Source organism: Populus alba, chromosome 9, assembly GCF_005239225.2.
Source record: "Populus alba chromosome 9, ASM523922v2, whole genome shotgun sequence".
Lineage (NCBI taxonomy): Eukaryota > Viridiplantae > Streptophyta > Magnoliopsida > Malpighiales > Salicaceae > Populus > Populus alba.
In genome coordinates, this window is record NC_133292.1 from 8,855,560 (window position 1) to 8,880,256 (window position 24,697).

Genomic DNA, 24,697 nt, shown 5'->3' on the forward strand with positions numbered 1-24,697 from the left:
TGATGTTTTTTTAATAAAAAAAATTATATTGATTTTGTTAAACTCTAAATTGGTGGGTTGCTGAATTGACTCACAAAAATATATTAGATTTTATCACTACTGTAATTCTAAATAATTAATTAATATCATTATTTTAAAATAAAATAATACATTTCATGATAAAAATTTATCCACGCAGAACTAAACATGGGTCTTTCTTTATTTGACAAAAAAGAAATTGCTTAATTGTTCACCATAAAATAATTTTGTTGATAAAATTATAAGTACTACTTTATCAAAATAAAAATCCAAATATTGAGAAGAGATACGCAGGGTGAGAATAATTTAGTTATTGAAAAAAATAATATGATGTAATACATAGGAAATAATTTTTTCGATAATATGAATGTAATCTATCCTTTTCTTTTGACAGGCTTAGGTGTTGCTTTAGAACTACACTTTATTTTCAGAGGTAAGGCATAATTAACCAACCATTTCTACAATCGAAATTGTTTAATCCAATTATGTTTTTTTTAAAGAGAAAAATAAACATTTATGGTAATTAAAAAAAAGGTGTGCTCATCATGAAACGCTGCCGTTGATTACTGGCTAGCGCTGCCGCTAAGCAAATCTGTTTATACCTGGTGGATAAGATTCAAACAAAGCCAAAACATCTTTACAAACAGTCTATAGCACTGCAAGCTCCAAAGTGATACTTCCATTTATCAATGGAGTCTATGCTCTGTCTTCGCTCACCATCTCCTTCAAAGCTCTCTCCTTTCAAGAAACTAACTTCAACTTCTGCCTTAAAAACTACATTTTCCTCTTTATCATTTGCTTCCATGACCTCTCCTCCACAGCCAAAAACACCCTCCACAAAAAAACGCTCTTCTTCAAAACCCACCAAAACCCTATCTCCAAAAACACCCACAACATCAACGAGTGTTCAAGAAACAAGCACTCCAGTCTCTCTTCCTCTAAAAAAGGTGCCTTTTTGCTTAAATCTTATACTCTTTTACCTTAAAATGCTTATAAAAAAAAACATAGTTTTTCAATTGTTGTTTTGTATTCCAGAATTCTAGACTCCCCTTTCGACATGATGGTAGAAGGTTGATATAACTATGCCTACTTGAACTTGCAGTGACCAAAGTGTTGATTTTTTTCTATGGGTTTTGAAATGTTTGTGGCATTGATAGGTTCTGGTGCCAATAGGTTTTGGTACAGAAGAAATGGAAGCAGTTATTATCGTTGATGTTTTGAGGAGAGCTGGTGCTGAGGTAATTGTTGCTTCAGTAGAACCACAGCTTGAAGTTGAAGCTGCAGGTGGCACTAGACTTGTTGCTGATACCTCCATTTCCAAATGTGCCAATGAAGTTTTCGATCTTGTTGCTTTGCCGGTTTGTTGTTTTTAACTTTGAATCATTCATGGTTTGCGAATTAATTCATGGTTTTTACATTTATTTATCATTGATAATGTAGCCAGGGCAAATATTATGACATAGCTTTTTTTTAATTTTTTTTTTTTCAATAAATGGTTGGTTAGTGACTGACACTCATTGAGAAATTAATAAAAAGTATGGTTTAGTTGATTTATGATCGTGCCGGCTAAGAAAGGTATACATACAAGCGTGAATGTTAAGAATAGGAAAAAGATATACTTAACGACAGGATTTAATTGGAAAATCGAGAAGATTGTGTTTTCTTTGGGGTTGTAACAGGGAGTTTGGTTGCTTGTTAGTACAGTAAATTTTATTTGGAAAACAATTGTAGCTTTTGTAATTTGATCTGGCCATGTAATTTGTAACAAAGGCTTGCGTGTTGTGAATGGCTTCAAGGGAGGAATGCCAGGCTCCGCAAGGTTGAGAGATTGTGAAGTTCTCAGGCAAATTACAAGCAAACAAGCTGAGGGTAAGAGATTATATGGAGCTATATGTGCCGCTCCTGCAATCACTCTTCTTCCATGGGGCCTTCTGAGGAGAAAGCAGGTGGCTTTCTTGTGTTGCTTTTGCTTGAATTTTGTTGAATACACATGAATGTATTTTGGTTGACTAAATGTGCTGTAGCATGTGATGTAAGATGACAGGTCACCCTGCATTTATGGACAAGCTTCCTACTTTCTGGGCTGTTGCATCAAAAATTCAAGTTTCAGGAGAGCTTACAACAAGCCGCGGTCCAGGAACTTCTTTCGAGTTTGCTCTATCCTTAGTAGACCAGCTGTTTGGAGAGTCTGTTGCCAAGGAGGTTGGACAATTGTTGGTAAGTTTAATTGCTTTGCCAGTTTCATTTTTACTTTTCATGCACACGTCAACATAGCATTTTGGAAATCAAGTTCCTGTCATTAACTTAAGTGCATCGAAAGCATGTGCAGCTTAGTCATGCCATTTTTACTGTGAACCTCTTATTCCTAATTGAATAGAAGTTAAAATTACCTTTTTCAGTGGTGTATAATCATGATTTAAACTCCTTTTTTTTTTATTCTGGACATGATCTTCTGAAGTTAACAGGGATAATTAGCAAAATGTTTTCAACTTTTTATATCATTGAAGATTCTGTGCAGAATTCTGAAATGAAATGCCTGATAACAGGCTCATAAAATTTCTATTATCCTGTTAAGTACTAGGATCTTAGCACAACAAAGTCTGCTGAAAGCAATACAAATTATTCAAGTTTTTTTTTTTTTTTTGGCATCTGTCCATTCATTTAACTCAACTGGGATTCAGACCTCGTCATGCAAATCTTAAATATTTTTTGTTCAGTCAGATTATGGAAGGATCGGATGGATTTCTTTCTATCCTTTAATACAGTATTTTTATAGTGGGGAATGAAAGTCTGCATAGTATGAAAGAAGCAGTATGAGTTAAATCATTAATTATCTTAGTGATCCTTCAAGTTTTCTTAAACGGAATGCAAAGAGTTTGTGATATCTTCATTTAGTTCATATCTTCAAAGCGTCACTACTTTTTACCCATGTAATGGTTTTTAATAGGATTATTAAAAAATGCACAGAAAACCAATGACAAAAAGTAGAGAAATTTGATAAGTGATTGTGTGTATGGCATGCATAGATCAGGTGAGCTGTTTTCTTTTGTTTTATAAAAGATTCATCTGTCAACTGACTTGTCTTCTCTTACATGTTTACCCTTTGGAAGATCCTTTGTGGTTAATCATCTTGAGCTAACATGTCTTTACACCTTATATTAGCTAATGCAAGCTGATGATGACACCCAGAGAAAAGAAGAATATAACAAAGTTGAATGGTCTTTTGATCACAATCCTCGTGTAAGTTTCTTCTCTGTTTCTGTTAATCACCTATTGGTTTATAATCTTCTTTGCCCGGAGAACACTCAATGCGGGGATGTGGAACACATTAAAAACAAGAGCTCCTCATATTTGAAACAATTTTGCATTTTTTCAGTTGCTAGGTGGACGCACTGATATTTTCTGAATGCATCTCTAGTTTAATCATTTGCATAAAGTTGCTTCATGAAGTATCTCCCGCATCCCTGTGCAATCCCAATTTATAGCATTTGTTTGTGTTCTCATCCCTATTGCATTTGAGTTTCTTCCTATTTATCATCAAATTAATCTTCCACATGTTTCACAGGTTCTCCTTCCAATTGCAAATGGTTCTGAAGAGATTGAAATAGTTGCTATTGTAGATATTTTAAGGCGGGCAAAGGTGGATGTTGTGGTTGCTTCAATTGAAAAATCAGTGCAAATTTTGGCATCACGAGGCATAAAAATTGTCGCTGACAAGTTAATTGGTGATGCTGCTGAATCAGTATATGATCTAATCATTCTACCAGTAAGAAAACTCAATTTTTTTTATAATATTGAAAATTGCTTTTCTTGCATTCTTTCCTCATAGAGTTGTGAGGGTTTTATAGTCTTTGGAATTCCCACTGTGATATCAACAGATGCCTTTGGACCATTCAAACTAGTCTAATATCATAAGAGGGCTTTGAGTACATTGGTAATCTTAACTTCAGCTTTATGTTCTGAAAAAAACTTCAGCTTCAAGGTAATTTGCATTATCTTGTGGAGATACTGTTGGTAGCTTGGGCTACTGAAATTACTGCATTAGTTGTTATCATTTGCTCAGGTTAATGCCATGCAACATTTCTTGGGATGAAGTGCTCAACAAGTAGCACATTCCAAAATCTAGGTTTTGCTAAATATTATAGATCTTTCTGAAATTGAGGCTGCTGTCTAGTGCGTTCTTTGACATCTACTTTTGTGTTTGTGCTGTATCCTTGAAGAGTTTTGATTTGCTGTATGTTTTCAGGGAGGAAATGCTGGGGCTGAGCGGCTCCACAAATCTAAGGTTCTAAAGAAGCTGCTCCAAGAGCAATATACAGCTGGCAGAATATATGGAGCAGTTTGCTCTTCCCCTGCAGTTCTTCACAGACAGGGTTTACTAAAGGTAATTTGAACTAATTGAAATCTCTTTTTCTAAACAGTAGGACGCTTAAGGATCTGCTTTTCTTCCCAACTATAGGACAAGAGAGCCACTGCACACCCCTCTGTTGTGACCAACCTAAACAATGTATCAAATGGTGCCAAAGTAGTTATTGACGGTAAATTGATCACAAGCAAGGGACTTTCTACCGTAACAGATTTTGCTTTGGCTATTGTGAGCAAGCTTTTTGGCCATGCAAGGACAAGATGTGTAGCTGAGGGCCTTGTTTTTGACTATCCCAGGAGTTAGGCCATCAGGTCCTTTTGGACGAAAGGCAGTTCGGAAGATCCCTGTTCCATGGAGAACAGTCTATTCCCTGAAATCATATCAGCCAGTTAAGAAAGAAAATCCTCTTTCTGAGGTGTTTGCCTAATGGATATTTACGAGACTCATGTTCGTCCAGATACAGAATCCTGATTGCTTTTTTGGATAGCAGAACGAGGGAGAGTTGACATTTGCCTCTCTGTGAAGCCCAAAGCTACTCGCCCAATGGCGATTAACAGAAGATGTGTTGTGAGCTGAAGCTAACATCTCCAAATGTCTGCTGAAGAACAGACTTGTTTGCAAACTTTATATGATAATTCAGTGCCGAACAGTATGAATGGACATAGAAATGGCTCTGTGTAACAACTGGGCAACGCAGCTGCTTTTTATTCATCCCATCTTGCTCATGTTGCATTAGCAACACCAGGGATTTCAGTTCAGACCTGTGTTATTGTGGACTTTTTCTCGTTGCCAACGAATGATAAAGATTACAAGCTTAAATCAGGGCTTTCATGTATGGTTTTGATGTTGCCGAGATTAATCATAACCATATATTTCCTCTTATGCTTGCCTGTTCTTGACTGGATATTTTAGAACTGGCTGCTGTTGTGTCTGAAAAGCATCCGTCCACTTGTCAATCAACCCTTAATATCTAGCAACCTAACCCAACAATACTGAAAGTTATCATGTGGTCTGCATGTAAGCCACCGTATTAGTAGTAAAAGTATCACTACTTGGAGCTTGCTCCCACAGGTAGTTCTAAAGCACTGCTACTCCGGTGGCTTAACAGCCACAATATTAAATGCCACCAATAAGCTCTTAGAAACTAATGAGTTACTCAGAAGTGCAAGGAAAACAGCATAAAGATGTGGTTTTGAATTTATGTTTTTGGCTGCTTAATTGAACTATACAAGATGCTAGCATTTGCATCACAGTCATGATCAATGCAAACACAACAGCCAACCAATCATGTGCCTGAGCTCCACCGACACCTTCGCATCTAGAGAACAGGACTTTATTCCTTATTTAATAAAATGACATGCTAATCAACTTGTTTACCAAACGGGAATCATTCATCTTGATTCGCATTACACTAATTGCTGCAATTCATTGAAATTTTTTCAAGCATCTCAACTTCTCTTACTCGGGGTGTAAATTTGAACAAGATCTGGATGTATCCTGCCATGTATACACATATCCATTCAAATGACAAAGCGATCTGCAATCTGAGAGAAGAAGTGTCCATGTCTATGGAAAATAAAACAAGAACAACAAAGAAAAAGATAACTTGTTTCAAGCTGCACGAGTAGTAGGCAGGAGCACAATCCCACATCGACTAAAACTTACTTTGTCTACTTCGTTATAATGGACACGCCGAACGATAAGAAGCGCCGAGCCTGGTAGCGTGGGCTTGTGATCCAAGTGGAGGCATTAAGGTGGTGGAACGTTGATCTCGTTCAGATGGCTGAGTCTAGTCTGATGAATATCAGGCCTGCCCGTTCCAAGCCAAGAGTTGAGCCATGTGACCCTAGCGAAGGCCTGGGTTACTTGTCTCCTAAAGTGGGGGGGCAATGCGTGAGGCTGGTTTCACAGAGCAGCGACAACCTCCCGCTCCTGGCAGTGGAAGGATAACAGGCTGTTGTCACCTAGACTCATATGGTCTAATGGGCTGATAAAACTGGACCATCACTTTTTTTTATTTTTTTATCCCCTGCAATTAAATCAAATTTGTACTGTCATTAGCAGCTCACTCTGGGTTCAATCACTTCCTCTATGTTGTTTCTTCCTCATAGGATAACAGGCTGTTGTCACCTAGACTCATATGGTCTAATAGGCTGATAAAACTGGACCATCACTTTTTTTTATTTTTTTATCCCCAGCAATTAAATCAAATTTGTACTGTGGATTGTAAATATTATCAAATTTGTACTGTCATTAGCAGCTCACTCTGGGTTCAATCACTTCCTCTATGTTGTTTCTTCCTTTTGGCGTGCGCTGATGAAGTATCTAGGGGAGGAGGGACTCATACGAGTTGGGTTTCTTTTGGCTGGCTGCTTTCTGGCGGGTCTGGGTTCAGCTTAGATGGCCTTGATCGTACGGTGGACCTCATTCTTCATTGGTGAGTGGGGGTGCCATCATTGTACATTAAATGCACGCCCCACTTGCCATGGCCTTTGCCCTCTCCGTTGAATTGAAAGAGTGGGTTTTTGGTTCCTGGGATTTCACACCCTGCTCTCTCCTGACCAGCTGGTCTGATTGAGTGTTGCCCCACCTCTCTTCTCCTTCTTCTAATTCGGTTGGGATGTTGTCAGGTGAGCTTTTTTCTATTATTGATAGGAAATTTGTGTCTGAGAGGCTTTGCTTGCTTTGTTTTCTTTTTGTGTCCGCTTCTTGGAATTTGGTTGGCATGGCTTTGTGGGGAAGTATATAAGCTTTTATTTATTTTTTTAATCTATTCTGTGTGGTGAATTCTCACATTTCTTATTTGGAGGTAATGATTATATTTAAGCTTTTATATTTTCTTTCTTCTCTGTTTCTTTGTCACATTTAGTTTCAATCATGATTTAGAATTAGTTTCTTTAGAAATTTCATTCAATATGAAAACTGGGTTTAGTTCTGTTGTTTCTTTCAGATTTAATTCAATCTGGACAGAAAAACTTTTCCTCAGCATTAAAGCTGACTGGTTTATTCTTCGCATCTAAATATTTTTTTTTTGCAGGATATTGCCAATTACATGCATGATCACAATGATGCAGAGGCTACACCGTTCTATGCAAATTGCTTGCATTTGTATTTATGGAATGCGTGATGCATTCATTCAAGGTTTGAACAACATTAGTTTGTGTGTGACAATTCACTTCTAATCCTATATACTGGAGACTTGAAAAACATTATTTAATGGGAATAGCATGTTAACCATTTCCTTTCATCCTTCCACATTATTATGGTGGAATTTATAATAGCATAAATAGTGCAACTTCCAATAGCCTCGCTAAACATGTTGCCATTGCTTTTGATGGCTGCTGAGAGGTTGTCAGACAATTTCTTATGAAGAAGTTTCGGCTGCTGAAAGGTTGTTATGATCGAGGTTACTTCATTGGGGTTGAGCCTTTTGGTTGCGAATATGAGGTGGCCTTCCATTAATGCATTTGACAGGGCATTTAGCATTTTGTGTTTGTTTCTATCAGTTTAGGCTATTATGATGCCGCCACTATGTAGGCTTCAGGTTATCTCACTTGCCTTTTGTTTTTGGTTTTACTCCTGACTCCTGTGCTTGCTGTCTTTTTACTTCTTTGTCCACTTATTCTTCGGGCGATCTGAAAGGGTGTCTGTTTGTTTTTCTGTTGTCGTTTTAAATGGTCAATTCTGGTCTACGTTGTCCATCTTCGTAAGGGTTTCTTCCTACTCTTCTCCTTTAGCTCAGATGTTTGTTCTTTTTTAAGAGAGGGAGGCTGTTGTGGTCCTCTGCTTTGTTTGGTACCAGTCTTCTCTTCTTTTTTGCTGATTCGATTGGTTGTTTGAAGGATTTAACTTTGTCTTGAGTTGCTTCTTTTTTTTTCCAGCAGGGGTTGCTTTTGAAGGAGGCAATTGGCTCTCTCTATTGGTTCTTCGGTTGAATAGATTTTGGGAGATTCTTTCTGATTATCATCCTTTCAGCTGATTTCAGTTTGGCATGTCATGTGATAAATTCTTTTAGGTAATTGATGCAAACCAGAAACAACCCGGTTATCCCACTAGAGTGTGTTCAAGTAGCATTATAGCTAAGGAAATTTGATTGTGTAATTTGAACTGCTATTGTAGTTTAAACTTATTACCTCCACTTGGAACAATCAAACTGTAATATATGACCTTTCCACTGTTGTTTCTGGTTTGCATCAGTTACTCATATTTCATTGAACTAAGTGGGGTAATTTGCATCCCAGATATCTGTCAGTGCTAATGGCAGTTCACATGCTACAAAGGTAAATTTCATTGGCTTGCAATATTGGTACAGGACTATTTATCAAAAAGAAGGTCCAGGACTAGCTTGCTAGAGACTAGGTGGTTCAGGTTCGTCATGCTTACAAGCTGCTGATTGGCTAGCAAACTTGGGTTTTTTAAAAGGCCGCTGGGAAAAGCTGCTACGGATGCTCCCTCTTCTGGTTTAATCCCTGTCTTATTTTATGATTTTATTGGGAGCATATCTTTATTTATTAAATGCATTTGCTTTAACTACGTATATCAAACATGCAGAGCATGGATTCAAATTTAATAGATAGTAAAAGGCAGGGAGCGTGCTATATATATTGTATAAATCAAGAATTATGTGATCTTCATATATATACACTTAGCCATGTCAACCCAATCAAGCTTGTAATGCAGCTTCAAATGAGGGAACTAGAAAGAATGTTTGATGAAGTACATTGTCTGTCTTATACCATTTTCATTGTAATGCTCCCAGTTGTAAGTACGCGAGAGAGAGAGCCTCTTCATTCCATGATATCCAATCTACATGACCTGATTTTCATTTCTTTTCTATTGTTTCCTATCCAGATTATGAAGTTGATAAACTAGAAAATGCAGGCATCATCAAAGGATTTGACTATTATTTATTTCTGGTAATTAAGAAATTAGGAGGTGAAAGCTACACTGACTTGCCTCTGTCACTGCAATTGAAAGTCCTGATACAAGCATGTGTTTTTGAATGACAGAACTCCATATTGGTGAATTCTATGTGGTAAAGTCGCATCCTAAAGTGTAATGAATACTAAAATAAAACTACAGGCCATCCAGTTCATTCAGCAGTATTTAAAGTGTAGGAACTTTGCACTTAGAATTAAGACATGCTATTTTTTCCTTAGTTGCATCTGAAAAATCTAATGCATTCAACAAAATGAAGAATGGATGCACAGAGGCTCGTGAACTTGCACTCAGTTGAGCTTTATAGGCATCATTTTCTTAAGTGATATAAAGTCTTGAATCTACCTCGTTTTAGGAGGTCATTGCTAATATATGGTGGGGAAATTTAGCTTCTAGGGTGTATCGCTGAAAACCGAGCTTGGAAAGTGCATAGCTCTTCTTTCTTGCTTCTCTGAAAACCCAACAATTGGTCCGGAGTTCATTAAAATATATTTAGGATATTATTTTATTAAATACAATAATATATTTGGGATTTATTTTATTAAATACTTTTCAGTTTTGATTTTGTTTTCAAATAGGATTATAAAATTATTTTTTAACATCAATGAGCAATTTTTTTTATGCAACCTTCCATGATTTTTTTCCATACGATTATTTTCTTACACTTGTCTATTTTAATTATTATATAATTAAATAGAAAATGGACTCAAAACAATTAAGTTATTAGAGAACCAAGTCCATAACCCGAGAAATGAACTTTGCATATTAACTTGGCTTAATCTGGGTTTGTCGCTTCAATATTAAAAATCTAAAACAACTCTACCTCTAATTTTTTTAGGATTAAATTGCAAACTTTATCTCAAGATTTCTAATACGGAAATAGCAAAGATGTCAATAATCTTCATAGCCATCACAACTTTTTGCCATGTAACGATTTGGATAAGATTATTAAAAAATAGACAGCATCAAGGGACAGCCTTTGGGAAATTTGGTAGGTTGTGATTTATTTTGCTTACAGCGAGCTTGCATTGATCAGGTGTGGTGTAAGCTGTTTCCATCTGTGATTTATTTTGCAATCTCTCCTTGTTTTCCCTTACAATCAATCTTCTGCTTTGTGGCTAATCGTTCTGAGATGAACTTCTTTACATGTTGTATTAGCCGATGCAATCTGCAGATCTGCTGATGATAGCCAGAGAAAACAAGAATCTGACAATGTCCAACGGTAATTGGCTATATAATCTCCTTCGCCGGGAGGACACTTGATGGGGATGTGAGCACATAAAAACATGTGCACCTCATGGAAACCCATGTGATAGCATGGGCTACTGGAATTACTGTATTCATTGTTATCATCATGGGACAAGTATCTCAAGAAGTACATTACAAAATTTAGGTTCTGCTAAATATTGTAGATCCTATTTGTTGAAAGTTGAGTCAGGTACCCAGTGTGTTCTTTGACATGTACTTTTGTGTTCCGCTTTCAAGAACTTTGATCTGTTGTGAACTTTCAGGGAGCAAATGACGGTGCTGAGCGGCCGCACATATCTAAGGTTCTAATAAGCTGCTTCAAGAGTGGAAGAACATATGGAGCAGTTCGCTCTTCCCCTCGCAGGTCTTCATAGACGGTTTGCTGAAGGTAATCTGAACTTGTTGAAATCTCTCTGGTAGTATGCTAAAGCATCTGCTTTTCCTGCCAACCATAGGATAAGAGAGCGACCGCACATCCCTCTGTGGTGACCAAACTAAACAATGTACTAAATGGCCTCGAAGTAGTTATAGATGGTAAATCGATCACAAGCAATGGACTTTTTGCCATAACATGGTTTGCAATATTGGCTATTGTGAGCAAGCTTCTCGGTCTTGCAAGGACAAGAAGTTTAGATGAAGGCCTTGTTTCTTAACTACCATAGGAGTTGAAGCGCATCAGGTTCTTCTAGATGAAGGCAATTTTTGAAGATCCCTTTGATGAAGACCTTGTTTCTGTCTAGAAGACTGGGTCCGCGGTGGCTATTCTCTGGCCTGCCCATTCCAAGCCGGAAGGGCGTGAGGCTGGTTTCACACATCATCGACAACCTCCCCGCTCTCGGCAGTGCAAGGATAACGGGCCGCTGCCACTCGGGTTCATAACATTTAGTTATTTCTTTGATTTTATTTATTTATTTCTTTCTGAATTATACAGGTTGTTATCTGTAAAAATCGTTGGATAAAATTTACGTTATAACAGATAGGTGGTGAAAGCGCGCATTTTACCACTCTGGGTCAAGATTATTTATCAGTTTCTTTTTCTTCCTCCCACGCACACATGAAGAGATGAAAAGTAAAACGAGGAATGCTTCTCACATTAGTCATGATCGATTTTCGAGTTCGATACTATCTTTCTCGAATCCAGGATGGAAAGTAAAAGATTAACGTAGACAAGAAAGTTTAACGCACAGGGATATAATAATTTCATGTCATAATTTACAACTAAACCTTCTACTCCTGCACATACAGCTACCCTACTCTACCCTACCCTTGCAGTATAAGATGCAAATCACATATGCACACTCCAACCCTTACACCACACAAATGGCTAAGATTTTGAATGCTCAAGCACTGCTTCTACTATCCACAATCAATTTATCAACTCTACCAAGGTCCTGTCAGTGTCCTCCGCAAGCATTGTCTTTTACCTCCCCACTGCGCTTTCATCGTCTCTAAGAACTGCAAAAAACAGAGAGGACAATCAGCCCTCGCCTTACTGATGAAGTTGATGCGCATGATTTTCAGAATTTACAACTACAATGAAAAAGCACGATTCGACTCGAGATTCTTAGTTTACTCGGGAACCATACCACCTCCTTACTACTAGGAGGTCTACATAGAGAAGAGGTACAATAATGCACTTTAGCTTGCTATCGACTCCTTCCTTGGCTCATTGCTGTCTACATTTTTTCCCTATACTGCTGGCAACCTATGTCATTGCTCAAAATTGATCAAAGCTAAGGGCACTATGTGCAGTCATTACATTAAAAAAAAGAACGCAACTCAGCGAATGCAAGGATTAGTATGGCCAGTGAACTTTGAAATACCCCTGATCAATTTAAGAAAGCAATTGTCTACAATGTTACAAGACATTGTTTTGACGATAACCCAGGAATTTTATATTTGAGATAAGATGTGGGAAAAGTTAACAAACTAAGGATATAAACAAAGAAGATGGCAATTCCATGACACAACGATCCCCCATCCAAAAATACAAGCTGCTATGGTTCTAAAAACATAACCAAGGATAATACCTGATTACATGAATTTGTTTAGTGTAAAAGGCAACAGTACAAGTAAAGAGGCCCATACCTGATTTTTCTGCATTTCAAATATTTCAGCCTGCAGCAACCAAGATTTGGTCAAGCAAGTTTGCCGCCCACCAAATTCCAAGAATTTTTTTTCCAGAAAAGAGCATACCTGTTTTCTCTGTAATTCTTTGTTCAGCTCTTTAAGTTTTGCAACTTCATCTTCCAGCTCTAATGTATAGGCCTGCAGAAACCCAAAAGTGGAAAGCAACACGAAGTGTCAACCATTTTTCTCAGTTGAAAATTACTGATCAGGCTTCACGTCAATGAAATAATACTAAAAAGTAAGAGTTTCACTGAACTGAGAGAAATAAAACACTTAACAAATCTCCAGGACCAGTATGATTTAATTTTTATTTTTTATTTTTTTTAGTGCGTCCAACTTAAGAACGACATTGCATGTATCATGTTGATGGATGCACGAAACCAGGACAAATTAAAAACTGCTAAAAAATAGAAGCAAGGCCTCGACAGATTTCAATCAAATAAATAGTTTGCAGTACTTTTTGACCACCTATACTGGAAAGCTTCCAACCTGTCTTAAGAACACCTTAGTTGAAAATTAATAGTTTATAATGGCGTATTTATTATTATAGGTATAAGTAAGATTTAAGGGGGACAGCCAAGTGAACCATAACTTGTTGCTTGTTATTAAGACAAGAGAGAAGTTGACTTCTACCACCAACCACATACTTATGTACTTAAATGATAAAAATGGCCTTTAAAACTACATACAATCTGGCATTCTAAAATACTGCTGCCTCACAAGCAGAGTTTGCCTATTTATCAGCATCTCAAAGTGGAAAGGAAAAAAATGAGATTTAATGAAAACTCGATGATACAATGAGCCCATGGTGTCGATAATCAGGAAAAAATAAATAAATCCATGAGTGGAAACACCAAGTGATGCCACCCAGGCATCGAACCAGACCTCTACCGCAGCAGAAGGATACGTCTAAAATTAAAACCAAGAACACAAATAGCTCCTTGATTGGATCTTAAATACCTAAGTCAGGGAAAATATTCAAGCACAAAAGCAACACACAAGGGAGCACTCAGCAGCTGAAAGATGTATAATAATAGCTCAGCACTATACTTACCTGCTTGCGAGCCCGTGATCTTGCAGCTGACTCTCTGTTTTTAATCATTCTCCTCTGCCTTCTCTCAGCAACCTTCTCCAGAACTGCGCTGGGTTTCCTTCCCCGACTAAATACAAAAGGAACTGGCGATAGTGAAGATGTGTCAGCATTACTCTTTGCAATCACATCCGGTGATATCCTGTTTGCAGGAGATCCTGTTGCGACTGTAACACCTCTAGCTGCTAAACTAACCATTCCCATTCCTCTACTGTGAGCTAGACCATTGTTCACAGATCGATCTGCAATCCCAACAACTGATCCTCTCACTCCAGGGCTAGCAAGCTGAGCATTGTTTGCCACATGTAAAGGTGATGCAAACACCACAGTTGCTGCTGGCTTGGGAAAGAGAGGCTGCTGCAGTTGCTGCTGTGGCTGCGGTAGTTGCTGAGAGGGTCTGATTCCACCCACATTCAGAGCTAATCTAGAAGGCTGGTTAGAAACTAAATTGTTCTCCGTTATCCCAGTCCCCATAAGCCCGTTGTTTCCATTTGGCTGCTGAAAGCCAAGAGCCAAACCAGTAGTGTTGTTGTTGTTATTAAATTGCGATAGTTCACCAAAGAATCCACTATTATTAGGCCTTCCAATTTGTTGAGTATCCTCTCTCACTACCCCAGCCCTAGCCAAGAACTCCTCCAGAGTCATCTCTCTTAAAGTCTGTTGCCTTTGTGGTAAATTGGATCCTGCAACACCACTGGTTTCTTTTATCAAGTCTCTCCAAACCTCATCAACAGTCTTTTGACTTAGTGTCCTAGGCAAAGTTAAAGACCCTTGTCTCTGTAAATTCCCATCTGGGGTACTTCTTTCTCCACCCACACCAACTGTATTTGTCATTGCTTGGGTCTCTTCAGCAGTCCATATGTTTTTCAACAGCTCGTCCATGTTCATTGATCCAAAATCCTTCTGAAGTCCACCACCCCAGGTATTTTGGAATTCATCGAAGGTTAATGAGTATACTGAAGACTGGCGAACCAAGGGGGGATTCTCTGGTGACTTTCTAACGATTCCTTGTCCTGGTGAGGCATTTCCAAAGTTCTTGAAGTCCCAATGCGAGTCCATTTTTGAAAATCTTCTAAGAAGGGGCAACGGCTGACTCAATCAACGAGTTTCGTAACTTTTATCCGATTGAAGAAGATCAGAATGGAATCTCACTACTTCTATCTAAATTGAGATAAGAAAAAAAAATCACCAACTCAAGTCACATACAAGTAAAAGTTACAATTTTCACATTTTCGATCGGATAATACAAAATTTTAATACCCAAGTTCGAGTAACCATGAACATGCAACCGTGCACCAACAACACAGGTAACGTCAGAAAATCTAATAGCACAAAAACAAGCCTAGCCATGGATTGAAACTGAAAAGATATCAATATTTAAAGTGTTCTAAAATACCATTTCCAAAAACATAACAAAACGAACTGAGCAATTTTCGAATCAGTTAAACCAAGAGTAAACTTTCACATAGCACCTAATTTTCGTAAAAAGAAGCACACACTAAAGAATGGTTTCCAAGAGTCGAATCAATGAAATTACAAAGTTTCAGACACAGAGAGAGGGGGAAGATGATCCCATTTCCAGGAATAACGATGGCACAAAGTACAATGAACCGAGTTCAAGAATTAAAAAACACTCTTGTGCAGTTATTATCGATAAATAGAGATCAAACTAGGCTCAATCTCAAATAAATTTCACGCTCTCCTCAATTTCAGATCCAAAAAGTTCATTAAAACTGAAAAAAAAGTAGTTAGCAAACCAATAACAGCTTCAAGTTTGTTACTTTTCATGTTTATGTACCGGTACCATCACACCCAAACTCAAATATCCATAAATAATGCAAAAAAGGATCAAGATAAAAACTAGGCAACACCAGCTCATCAAATTAAAAAATAAAAAGAAAAAATCAATACCAAGTTCAAAACAAAACAAAGAAAAAAATTCACACTAATTAAACTCCAAAAAACTCATTTTATCACAATATTTCTACTTTCACCACCCAAGAAAAAGAGCGGGGGGGGACAAGAGAGCCCAGTTAACCATTCAAACCATCTCCAACATTAATGAATCTATCTATTGATGAAAACAGTAAATTGAAATCTGGCAAAGAAAACAATATTTTTAAGAGATAATACAAATAGAAAACAAAAAAAAAAAAGAGGAAATAAATAAGATAGAGAAATAAAAGAAAGTACACAAAACAGTGTGCTAAAAAGAGAAAGACAAACACCGTAAGAGACAATAAAAGAATTAAGAGATATACAGAGTTTATTTTTATTACCTTTATTTTTTTTATTAAAAGGAAAATGAAAATTAGGCAGCGACTAGAGAGGGTGTAGTACTGTAGTGTTTCTTGTGGGTTTCTTCACTTGCTGGTGGAGGCGACAAGTGTCTAATGCCTTCCGGACACGAGTCACCAATTTAAGGAGCTACAAAAGATTTTTACTTTTTTTTTATTTATTAATTTTTTATTTCTTGATTTGAGATCTCGCAACGTGGTCCAATGGGATAGAGTTGAAAAGATGATGTGACATGTAGCCAATGAGGGAATGAAAGGTGGGTTGCTCTTCACCGATGATTTGTGCTTTCCGACAAAAAATAAGTGGATGGTGATGAGGTTTGGTGTTTTATTGGTTTGTCAGTGTCTGGAGGAGGGTGTTGCATGCGAGTTAGTGTTGGGGGTCAGTGGATGTCAACCGTTCATTGTATGAGATCATATGAATGGCTTTGATCATGGTGTCAGGGAGCCATGTGGCACTGGACGCGCATTTATGAAGAAATTGAATTTTTTATTTAAAATTAATTTTTTATATTTTTCAATTGCGTTGATGTTTTAATATCAATAATAAATTTTAAAAAATATAATTTTTTTTAATTAAAAGTATTTTAATCAATACAAAGTATTACCACCAGTCTTTTAATACTGCTATTTTCTCGCGTGAGATAAAATAATTATACCTTTCAAGTAGTTTTGATTTTTATAGAGAAGTAAGCTTGCTTTCCATGTTATCATTTTAAATTTATATTTAATGAAAAATTAAAAATAATATTTTTATCTTGAATGAATCAAGTAAGATACGGATGATTTTTATAAGACTAGCATAAAAGATTAATCTTCTTTAATGAAAAATATTTCAAATTAACTGATTACTAGAATAAACAAAAAAGGTGAACATCAAATTTAGAATAATTCAACATGCCTGGAGGAATTATAATTTATTTATTTTTAAAAAAAATTATTACATCTTAAACGACATATGAGATATTAACATTTTTTTTCCTCGACAAACCTTTATCTTATTTAAATTTCAGGATATCAAGTGATTTTATTAATAAAAATATCTACTTTCACATACAAGCAAAAACATCTTCCCAGTAATCTACTACTATACATGAAAATAAGTTTTCTGTGCTCGAAGATATACCTCTTGACTTAAAGTTGGATGAATTCCAAATTTTTTTAATAATTATGTTTATTTCAAGACAATTTTCATATAAAAAAAAAATTCAATTTAAAAGTTTAAACTGTTAAATATAATTTTAAAATATAATTTATATTATTTTTTTATATATTTTCACAAATAAAAGTTCTTTGAAATTAAAACTTTTACATGTTATACTATTTTATGTTTAATTTTTATCAAATAAATAAGAATAGTAAGATTTGAACTCATGATTACCTGGTCATCAAGACTCCAATACCATATCAAAAAACCAATTCAATCAAAAAATATAAACTATTAAATAAAATCTAAAATATAATTTTTATAATTCTCAAATAAATACATAAATGTGATTCATAGCACGAAAGCTCTGCCCAATTGGATATCCGATTCTAACGTGGGCTTGAACAGACTGGATGAAGCAGAACCATGGGGTGGATGTAGGCTTTGATGCTGTTCTTATAAACTGGTACCAACACGGACCATAACTACCCCAACTGCACTTATCCAAACCAAATCAAAACTGGTACAAGAAGATTCCATGGTATCCACATATTGTATAATTTATTGTCAGCAAAAGGAGAACCCAGTCAAGATAAGCAATCTCTCGACATTCTGGCACTGATAGCGGGGTTTCATGCACCACGTGGCAGTCATGATTCCTCCATTTCATTGACATTAAAGACATGAAAAGCATATAAAAGGGACCGCAGACAAAGAGTGATGGTGGGCCTTCATCTGCAATGGAACCATCCAAGCTATGGTGCCGTCAGGTGCACGTCTCTACAGGGCCTGCTTCCACGTTTGCATGCCCATTTTAGCAGTGGCGTCAAGCATGATAACACCAGAGCGAGGATTGAGAAAATGGTGGTTTCTCTGTTATCCATGGTTAAAGCAAGCCTGTGCAGCTTAGCTATCATGCCTTCAATAATGGGCTCTCATCATCACAGCATGGGAAGATGTGGTGAGGAATGGGTCTGTGGTGGTTTTTTTTCTTTTTTCTTTTTTCTTTTCTTTTTCGGAGATCATTCGCCTCCTCTTTAATTTCTGGCATCCTTCTACTTTCCCTGCTTCAAACGCAGATCACCGAAGGATTGGAAAAGCAAAATAGAAGATAATGAGAAAGAAGGGGACAACGAGACGAGGAGATTTTTGGTATGATAATGTTTGATTTAACTAGATGATATAGTTAAGAAATACATAAAAATTGCATAATAACTCTATAAGCTCAAAGACTAAAACTATAACTTCATAGACAAATCATGCATAAAAGGACTGTACATGAAATATCTTGAACGGAATATTAGGTACACTTAATTGTTAAAGCGCTAAAATTATATAAAAGATGCAAATATTAAGGGTTATATTTTTTGTTTTTAAATCATTATCTTAAACAAACATATAGAATGCAATCGATTTTCTAAAATTTCAACTATACCATGTTAATTAACTGTATATATATTGATTAGTGTATAAAAGAGTGAATGCTTAGTGTATAAAATATCTCTTGTTCAATCCCTTTTCACACTGATTTCTGAAATCAAAACTAATATATAATTAATCATGGAAATAATTAGCAAAACTAATTACTAAAACTGATTACCGTCATTTATTGCGTTAATTACTTGCCATAAAATAGAATTCCTCAATTTCTAATTTTTCTCATCTCTCTATATTTATCTTCTTGTTTTTTTTTTTTTTTTTAAAGTGCAAGATTGCTGTCAATCATGCTGATCACTACAAGACTTTTCGATCAATATCCCGTCCAGATCACACATCAATGCAAAACAGGAGGAGTCGAATAATTCTCATTTCACAGTCTTTCTGAATGAGACAATCTCTTTCAAATTCAAAGATACGATGGATTTAATTTTCAAGTACGTGGCCAAATTTGGACTGGTCCAATAGGAAGGCTTAGATTGGCTAAAATGATTTTGTAGCTCCAGCCCAGTTCATGGCCAGCCTCTTATTGGCTCGCTGCAAATTCTATTATGGCCATGGGAACTATCGAGGTGGCGTGTGCTGACAATTTGGCACAACCTCATCATATATTAGTACAGCCTCTCGAAATGTTACTATTTCATTCAAATAAAAAATCATTGTTTATTAAAAAGCATATAATTATGACAGCCTTATTTTTTCATATTAAACGTCTAGTCTTTTTTCCAGTTAAATCCTCAAGGACAGTGAAATGAAATTTTTTTAGAGTATTTATTAGAAAATAGCAAGTGATATTCCACTAATTATTCTCTAAATTTATATTGAAGAAATCGATAAATATATAAAAAAGAAAATAATAAAACTTGTGATCCACTAAAAACAATAAAAATATTTTCATTCAAAATTTTTATCTCTTATTTATATCTATTTATAAAAAATCATAAATGAATAATAAGATATTATTAATTATTTTTTTAGCACCGTAAAATTTACAAAGTGAAGATGAGGCTATTAAAGAAAATTTTAGCAAACACAGTTAATAATGCCATGGTCGTTCCATTAATTATGATTAATTAATTAATCATTCTTCATCGTTGTGCTCTACATTCTCCATCCAAGAGCAGCAGGTTAATTAAGACCCACGTAAATAAATTAAAAAGGAAAATACTCTAGAAAAAAAATTGCGGTGGCATATCCTACATCATTAATCTGGTTAAAAAAATTAATATTTTTTACCATTCTGCCTACGACTTGCAGGTAAAATACATCAATTTGGACGTTCCCCTGAAAATTGCTTGACCGAGCATGCGACAATCTGGGCCCATCGTCGCAACCTCTTCTTCACCATCTCCGGATCATCACCTGCCGAAAAACACCATCTGTCAGATAAAAAATAAAAACCAAATCCAACGCCTAGAACACGATAAATACATTAAGAAACAAAAAGAACCTTTTCACCTGACACAGACAAAAGCGACGACGTCGAAGCTGATCTAGACAAACAACTACTGTACTGTTTATTAAGAGCACAGTAAAAACCTAAAGCAGGCAAGGTATCCGACAACTTCGGATCCAAATCAGACGAGTCGGGTCCGAACCCGAATCCTAATTCAATACATGCTCTTAACTCCTCTAAATCATCGTCAGTCACACTCTTGCTGCACCGGCGTCGCGTTGCAGAATTTCCTTTTCTTCTGAGCCATATTTCCTCGCGGGTCATGTCTGGAGACCAGGATAGCTGTTTGTTGAGCATAGCAGGCCGGGGATTCCGTGGTGGCGGGAGGGATCGTGATTGAATTGACATTGACTGTGCTGACGATTGAAGAGGCTGGAGAGGCCTCTTTAATTTGGGGTTTCTGAGGCGGCGGTGAATGGGTTTTTTTGCCTCTTCGGTGTTTATTTTCAATGACGATTCCCATGGGTGTACTGTTACATATATATGGTAATAATGAGGTGGCGGGAGGGTTTACGTTTTAAAGTTTTTTTTTTTAAAAAACAAAATAATCTAAAGAAACATCCCTCCATTTCAATTAAGTCTGTAAGACTATCAAGATATTAATAATGTCACCCTTGCATTCTTACATTTGAAAGAAATTTGTCTTTTAGGTTCTCCCAGCTCCAGTATCACCTTATGGTATTGAATTAAATTCCTTGTTACAAGGAAAAACAAATTACAATATATATAATTCTAGAAGAATTAATCGAGTAAATGAAGAGAAAAATTAGTGTGCGTGATTTCATATTTTATTACTGTAGTTGAGATTGGGTTTTGAGGATGGAAATAATATTAACAATAATGGGACATGTGAAAAAAAACGCATGAATGGAAATTGTTTCCGCTAATTACTTTTAATTGGGGATAATATCGCATGACTTTGAATTTTAGAAACTCGATTAAACTTTATATATAGTGGGGGTAGTTGTTTCCCATTTTGAGTTTTGTGAATGCGTTGGCAAATTATATACTTTGGCTAGTGGGGACCACAGTGAGCCAAGTACTGGTGGCTACTAGTTACGAATTATTTGTACAGCTCGCCATTTTTATGAATTATTTGTACAACTCACCATGTTGCTGGTTATGGGGGTGTGCATGCGAGATAGTAGTAGAGTTTTTATTTTAAAAAAATATTAAAAAGATATTTTTGATATAAATATGTTAAAATGATTTTAAAATATTTTTTAAAAAATTCAAAAATAGTAAAACAATAGTTCAACCGCTATACATATAGATTTTGAGTATTCTTTTAATATTTTAATTTAATATTCGGGTATTATAAATATAGTTACAAAATATATTAAAAATCTAGGTAAAATATTATAGTAATTCATGATAATTATTTATTTTATTTTCACCCTTCAATTTTTTTCTAATTTCACATTTGTATATCCAAATTAATGATTAATTTTATTAAAATTTGTTAAAGAGATAACAAAAATAAAGAACCAAAGTTTAAAACAAGAAAAAATCTTATAACCAATCCCAGATTCGATAAAAAAAATTTCTATTTAGTCCATTTGCTTTCTGTTTTCTTACTTGTACAAATCCTTTAGTTTTTTTATTTTAATTTTGATCACAATGCTCATTTTCGAAATATTTTTTTTATCATGGTATTTGAGATATGAGAGCGAAGGCCATCTAAAAATTAACAAAGAAAAGAGAAAATTGATAAATGGCCCTTTTTCAATGATAAGACTTGTTGTGCTTAGTGTTGTTTTTTTTTTTTTTTACAGTGTATCATATGTAGTTTAAGTAAAAAAAAAAAAAACTTCAATTTTTTTGGCCTGCGCATCGCATGTTGTATTTTCTTTTTTATATATATATAAAAAGTAGGGGCAAAGCTAGTCCAAGCTCGTTGGGCCGCGTAAACTGATACACATCTCTTCTTTTTTTTCTCTTTGATTTTTTTTAATTTTTAAATCATCATTCGATATTTAATTTTTTTTAAAATTGTGATTTTTATATATATTTTTTTTTGTTTTCTTACATGTTTATTATCACGGTCTATTCAATTAGTGTTTAATTTTATCAATAATTATTTTTTTTATATTTTTAAATCAAAACTAGTTTCATAAAATATTTATTAAATCCATTAGAATTCAAGATCTGGATCACGATTATAATAAGTTCGCTCAGGTTTATTAGAAAATTAAAATTTACAATTTATTTTGGTTTGGTTTGTGTCATGAGATTATCGAGAGCTTGAACAAATATTCCGATACTAGGTTAGAGTTTCATGAGTGCCTATTTTTAACATCTCATAATAAAATAAAAAATAATTTCATAAAATAATAAGAGAATTGTTTGGTGTAAAGGAGTTTGTCATCCTCATCGCAGGTTTCATAACAAACTTGAACAAACCTGAGTCAATTAAATATATATGTGTTCTTAATGTTTTTTAAAAAACATATCATATTGATATTTTTTAAGAAGTCAGATCAGGTGTTTACTGGTGTTGTCTTTGAACAAGTTAATTTGATTAGATTATATTAAAATAACTCTTAAACAATTTGATTTAAAGCTTAGGTTAGGCAAGTATAGATTGGATCAAAAAAATTCAGAGTTTATTCACCATGTTGCATTTAATAACTTTATCAAAAAGTTTATTTCCGTTGAGGTAATGTTTTTTTCACATTATTTTTTCTTATTTGACCGCAACATAGTGCAAACTTGTAACTTAACATGCTCCTGCCTGTATTAAAAAGGAAAAAAAGAATACCTTCCTTCCCTGGTAAAAAATCTTTCATCTATTTTATCTTTAAGAATCTTTATGGGATTTCTCCAATGAAAACTGGGTTTTTTTATATTTTAATTTGCTGTATACATACACAAGGAAGGTATTAAACGAGGCATATTTTCCTTACACCTTTTTTTTGTGGTACTTGGCTCATGAAAATGAATAGTTTTGTCGCTGTAATGAAATAAGAAAATCGTAGCTCGTTATGGTGAACACCTGGGAGGAGAAATCACACTGGATACAATTGAAAAGAACAATGCAAACAGCGTCAGTCGCTCTCGTAGGATTTCCTGTTTAGATTTTGTGCATTCTAGGTTGTCTCGTTGAAATTTGGAGTATGTTTAATATTGTGGTAACTTTCATGGTTGTGGTTTAAAAAATATTATTTTGTAAAAAGTATTTTTAGTTGAGGTTGGTTTGGTATTTATATGTGAAAAAATGTTTTTCAAATTGAGGTTATAAAATAATATATATATATATATTATTGATTTTTAATTTAAATATTATAAATTTAATTATTGCTATTACATCATGAAATAAATAATACTTATATCAAATATTTTTTATTGTTCCATTAAACTATCTACAATTTCATTACATATGAAATCCATCTGGATTATAATTTCTTTGATTTCTTAAGCACGCAACAACATCAAGTAAAATATCATCATGAACAAAATTGGAATTGCGATCAAATTTTGTAATTGCTACAGATCTCCTTCTAATTTTTTTTTGAATAAAACACAATTAAAAATTGAAATTGATCCAAGGGCCAAATTAAAAAAAAAAATTCCATTAATAAGGGTCTGACTGCAAGATATCATAATTCCAGTGGCCAAATTGAAGAATGACCACCTCAGCTCAAAACGGTGCCGTTTCAAAGAAAACTGTTCATCTCCTTCATCTCGAGTCAGTGGAAACGGCAGCAAATCATGGTAACATCCTTCTAGCCCCCACAATGCATGCCATTACCGAGGCACGAATGAAGAACAAAAACAAAGGGAAATAAAACAGAAATAACCCTGGGGATAAACAGAGGACAAACAAAAACAAGAACAAGAGACAAACACAAAGTGGACACACATAACACAGGGAGTGAACGATACACACAGAAGGTGAAAGGGAAGGAAGATCGGAGAGTAAGCGAAGGGAAAATAGAAACAGAGAGAGGAAAGCACTGGCCAACCAACGCACAAGCACCAACTTTGCCTCCAAGTATACCAGCCCCCTCGGCTCTCCCCCTTTGAACAACAGATCAGAAAAGAAACACAAACGAAGAAGAAGAAAAAAATAGAGGATCGAAACCAATAGAGAGGGAGGGAGGGGGGACAATACAGAACAAAAAAAAAAAAAGGAACAGAATAGAAAGAATTGAAGAAAAAGAAAACTAAAGGCAGAATAAGAGACATTGTCCAGAGTGCACCGTATCCACTTGCTTCATCTCCAGCACAAGTAAACTTCTTCTCTTTTCCAATCATAACAATTGACACTATACACATAAGTGAACAATCTTTTTATAAAAGTGAATAGCTTACTGTGTATGGAGGCAAATAGAAGCAGCATGAAACTGCTATTTGCTGACTTGCGTTCAAAACGCAAAACATGGTAGGTCCCTCGTGAAATAAATCACGTTTCCTTCGTTACCAAACACTTGTTTTATGTGGTTTGCTTCAAAAGCAAAAGCAACCACGTAAACAAACACCCATTTAATCGAATTCCAAGTGAAAATAATTTGCAATCCAAAGTTCTGGTCCTTGAGACTTGGGAGCAAGTAACAAGGTGCATTGTATT

The 24,697-nt window shown here is 35.3% G+C and overlaps 3 protein-coding genes across 5 annotated transcripts; 1 reads left to right on the forward strand and 2 right to left on the reverse strand.

Annotated features, from left to right (window-relative positions):
• The first annotated feature begins 633 nt into the window (after nucleotides 1-633).
• Nucleotides 634-6,396, forward strand: LOC118059212 (protein DJ-1 homolog C). 2 transcript variants are annotated; one of them, XM_035072073.2, is made up of 8 exons: nucleotides 634-965; nucleotides 1,176-1,376; nucleotides 1,815-1,964; nucleotides 2,056-2,235; nucleotides 3,181-3,258; nucleotides 3,584-3,784; nucleotides 4,265-4,402; nucleotides 4,478-6,396. In XM_035072073.2, exons 1-8 carry the CDS (start codon nucleotides 708-710, stop codon nucleotides 4,685-4,687), a joined length of 1,416 nt encoding a protein of 471 aa, XP_034927964.1. In that variant the 5' UTR covers nucleotides 634-707; the 3' UTR covers nucleotides 4,688-6,396. The 2 variants fall into 2 exon arrangements, with proteins under 2 accessions (XP_034927964.1, XP_073267457.1); XM_073411356.1 differs by having other exon boundaries at nucleotides 843-965; nucleotides 1,192-1,376.
• A 5,339-nt stretch (nucleotides 6,397-11,735) lies between these two features.
• On the reverse strand, nucleotides 11,736-16,179 carry LOC118059213 (ABSCISIC ACID-INSENSITIVE 5-like protein 7). Of its 2 annotated transcripts, XM_035072077.2 has the most exons (5): nucleotides 16,070-16,179; nucleotides 13,755-14,951; nucleotides 12,767-12,838; nucleotides 12,659-12,688; nucleotides 11,736-12,025 (listed from the first exon to the last, which is right to left on the reverse strand). In XM_035072077.2, the coding sequence occupies exons 2-5, from the start codon at nucleotides 14,847-14,849 to the stop codon at nucleotides 11,951-11,953; spliced, it is 1,272 nt and encodes a 423-aa protein (XP_034927968.1). In that variant the 5' UTR covers nucleotides 14,850-14,951; nucleotides 16,070-16,179; the 3' UTR covers nucleotides 11,736-11,950. The 2 variants fall into 2 exon arrangements, with proteins under 2 accessions (XP_034927968.1, XP_034927967.1); XM_035072076.2 differs by lacking the exon at nucleotides 16,070-16,179 and having other exon boundaries at nucleotides 13,755-15,952.
• Nucleotides 16,180-17,526: 1,347 nt separating this feature from the next.
• LOC118059217 (uncharacterized) lies at nucleotides 17,527-20,603 on the reverse strand. The gene is made up of 3 exons (XM_035072083.2): nucleotides 20,130-20,603; nucleotides 19,908-20,033; nucleotides 17,527-18,298 (listed from the first exon to the last, which is right to left on the reverse strand). The coding sequence occupies exons 1-2, from the start codon at nucleotides 20,473-20,475 to the stop codon at nucleotides 19,939-19,941; spliced, it is 441 nt and encodes a 146-aa protein (XP_034927974.1). The 5' UTR covers nucleotides 20,476-20,603; the 3' UTR covers nucleotides 17,527-18,298; nucleotides 19,908-19,938.
• Nucleotides 20,604-24,697: the final 4,094 nt, after the last annotated feature.

Bases quoted from the DNA above. Each gene is read 5' to 3' on its own strand.
- LOC118059217 (XM_035072083.2), bottom strand. From the start codon at position 20,475: ATGTCAATTCAATCACGATCCCTCCCGCCACCACGGAATCCCCGGCCT. The intron at 20,034-20,129 runs GTGAAAAGGTTC...GTTTTTCGGCAG, and splicing joins GTCGCTTTTGTCTGTGTCAG to GTGATGATCCGGAGATGGTG.
- LOC118059212 (XM_035072073.2), top strand. From the start codon at position 708: ATGGAGTCTATGCTCTGTCTTCGCTCACCATCTCCTTCAAAGCTCTCT. The intron at 966-1,175 runs GTGCCTTTTTGC...TGGCATTGATAG, and splicing joins TCTCTCTTCCTCTAAAAAAG to GTTCTGGTGCCAATAGGTTT. The intron at 2,236-3,180 runs GTAAGTTTAATT...ACCTTATATTAG, and splicing joins AGGAGGTTGGACAATTGTTG to CTAATGCAAGCTGATGATGA.
- LOC118059213 (XM_035072077.2), bottom strand. From the start codon at position 14,849: ATGGACTCGCATTGGGACTTCAAGAACTTTGGAAATGCCTCACCAGGA. The intron at 12,839-13,754 runs GTAAGTATAGTG...GGGTTTCTGCAG, and splicing joins GATCACGGGCTCGCAAGCAG to GCCTATACATTAGAGCTGGA. The intron at 12,689-12,766 runs GTATGCTCTTTT...TGGTTGCTGCAG, and splicing joins AAGAATTACAGAGAAAACAG to GCTGAAATATTTGAAATGCA.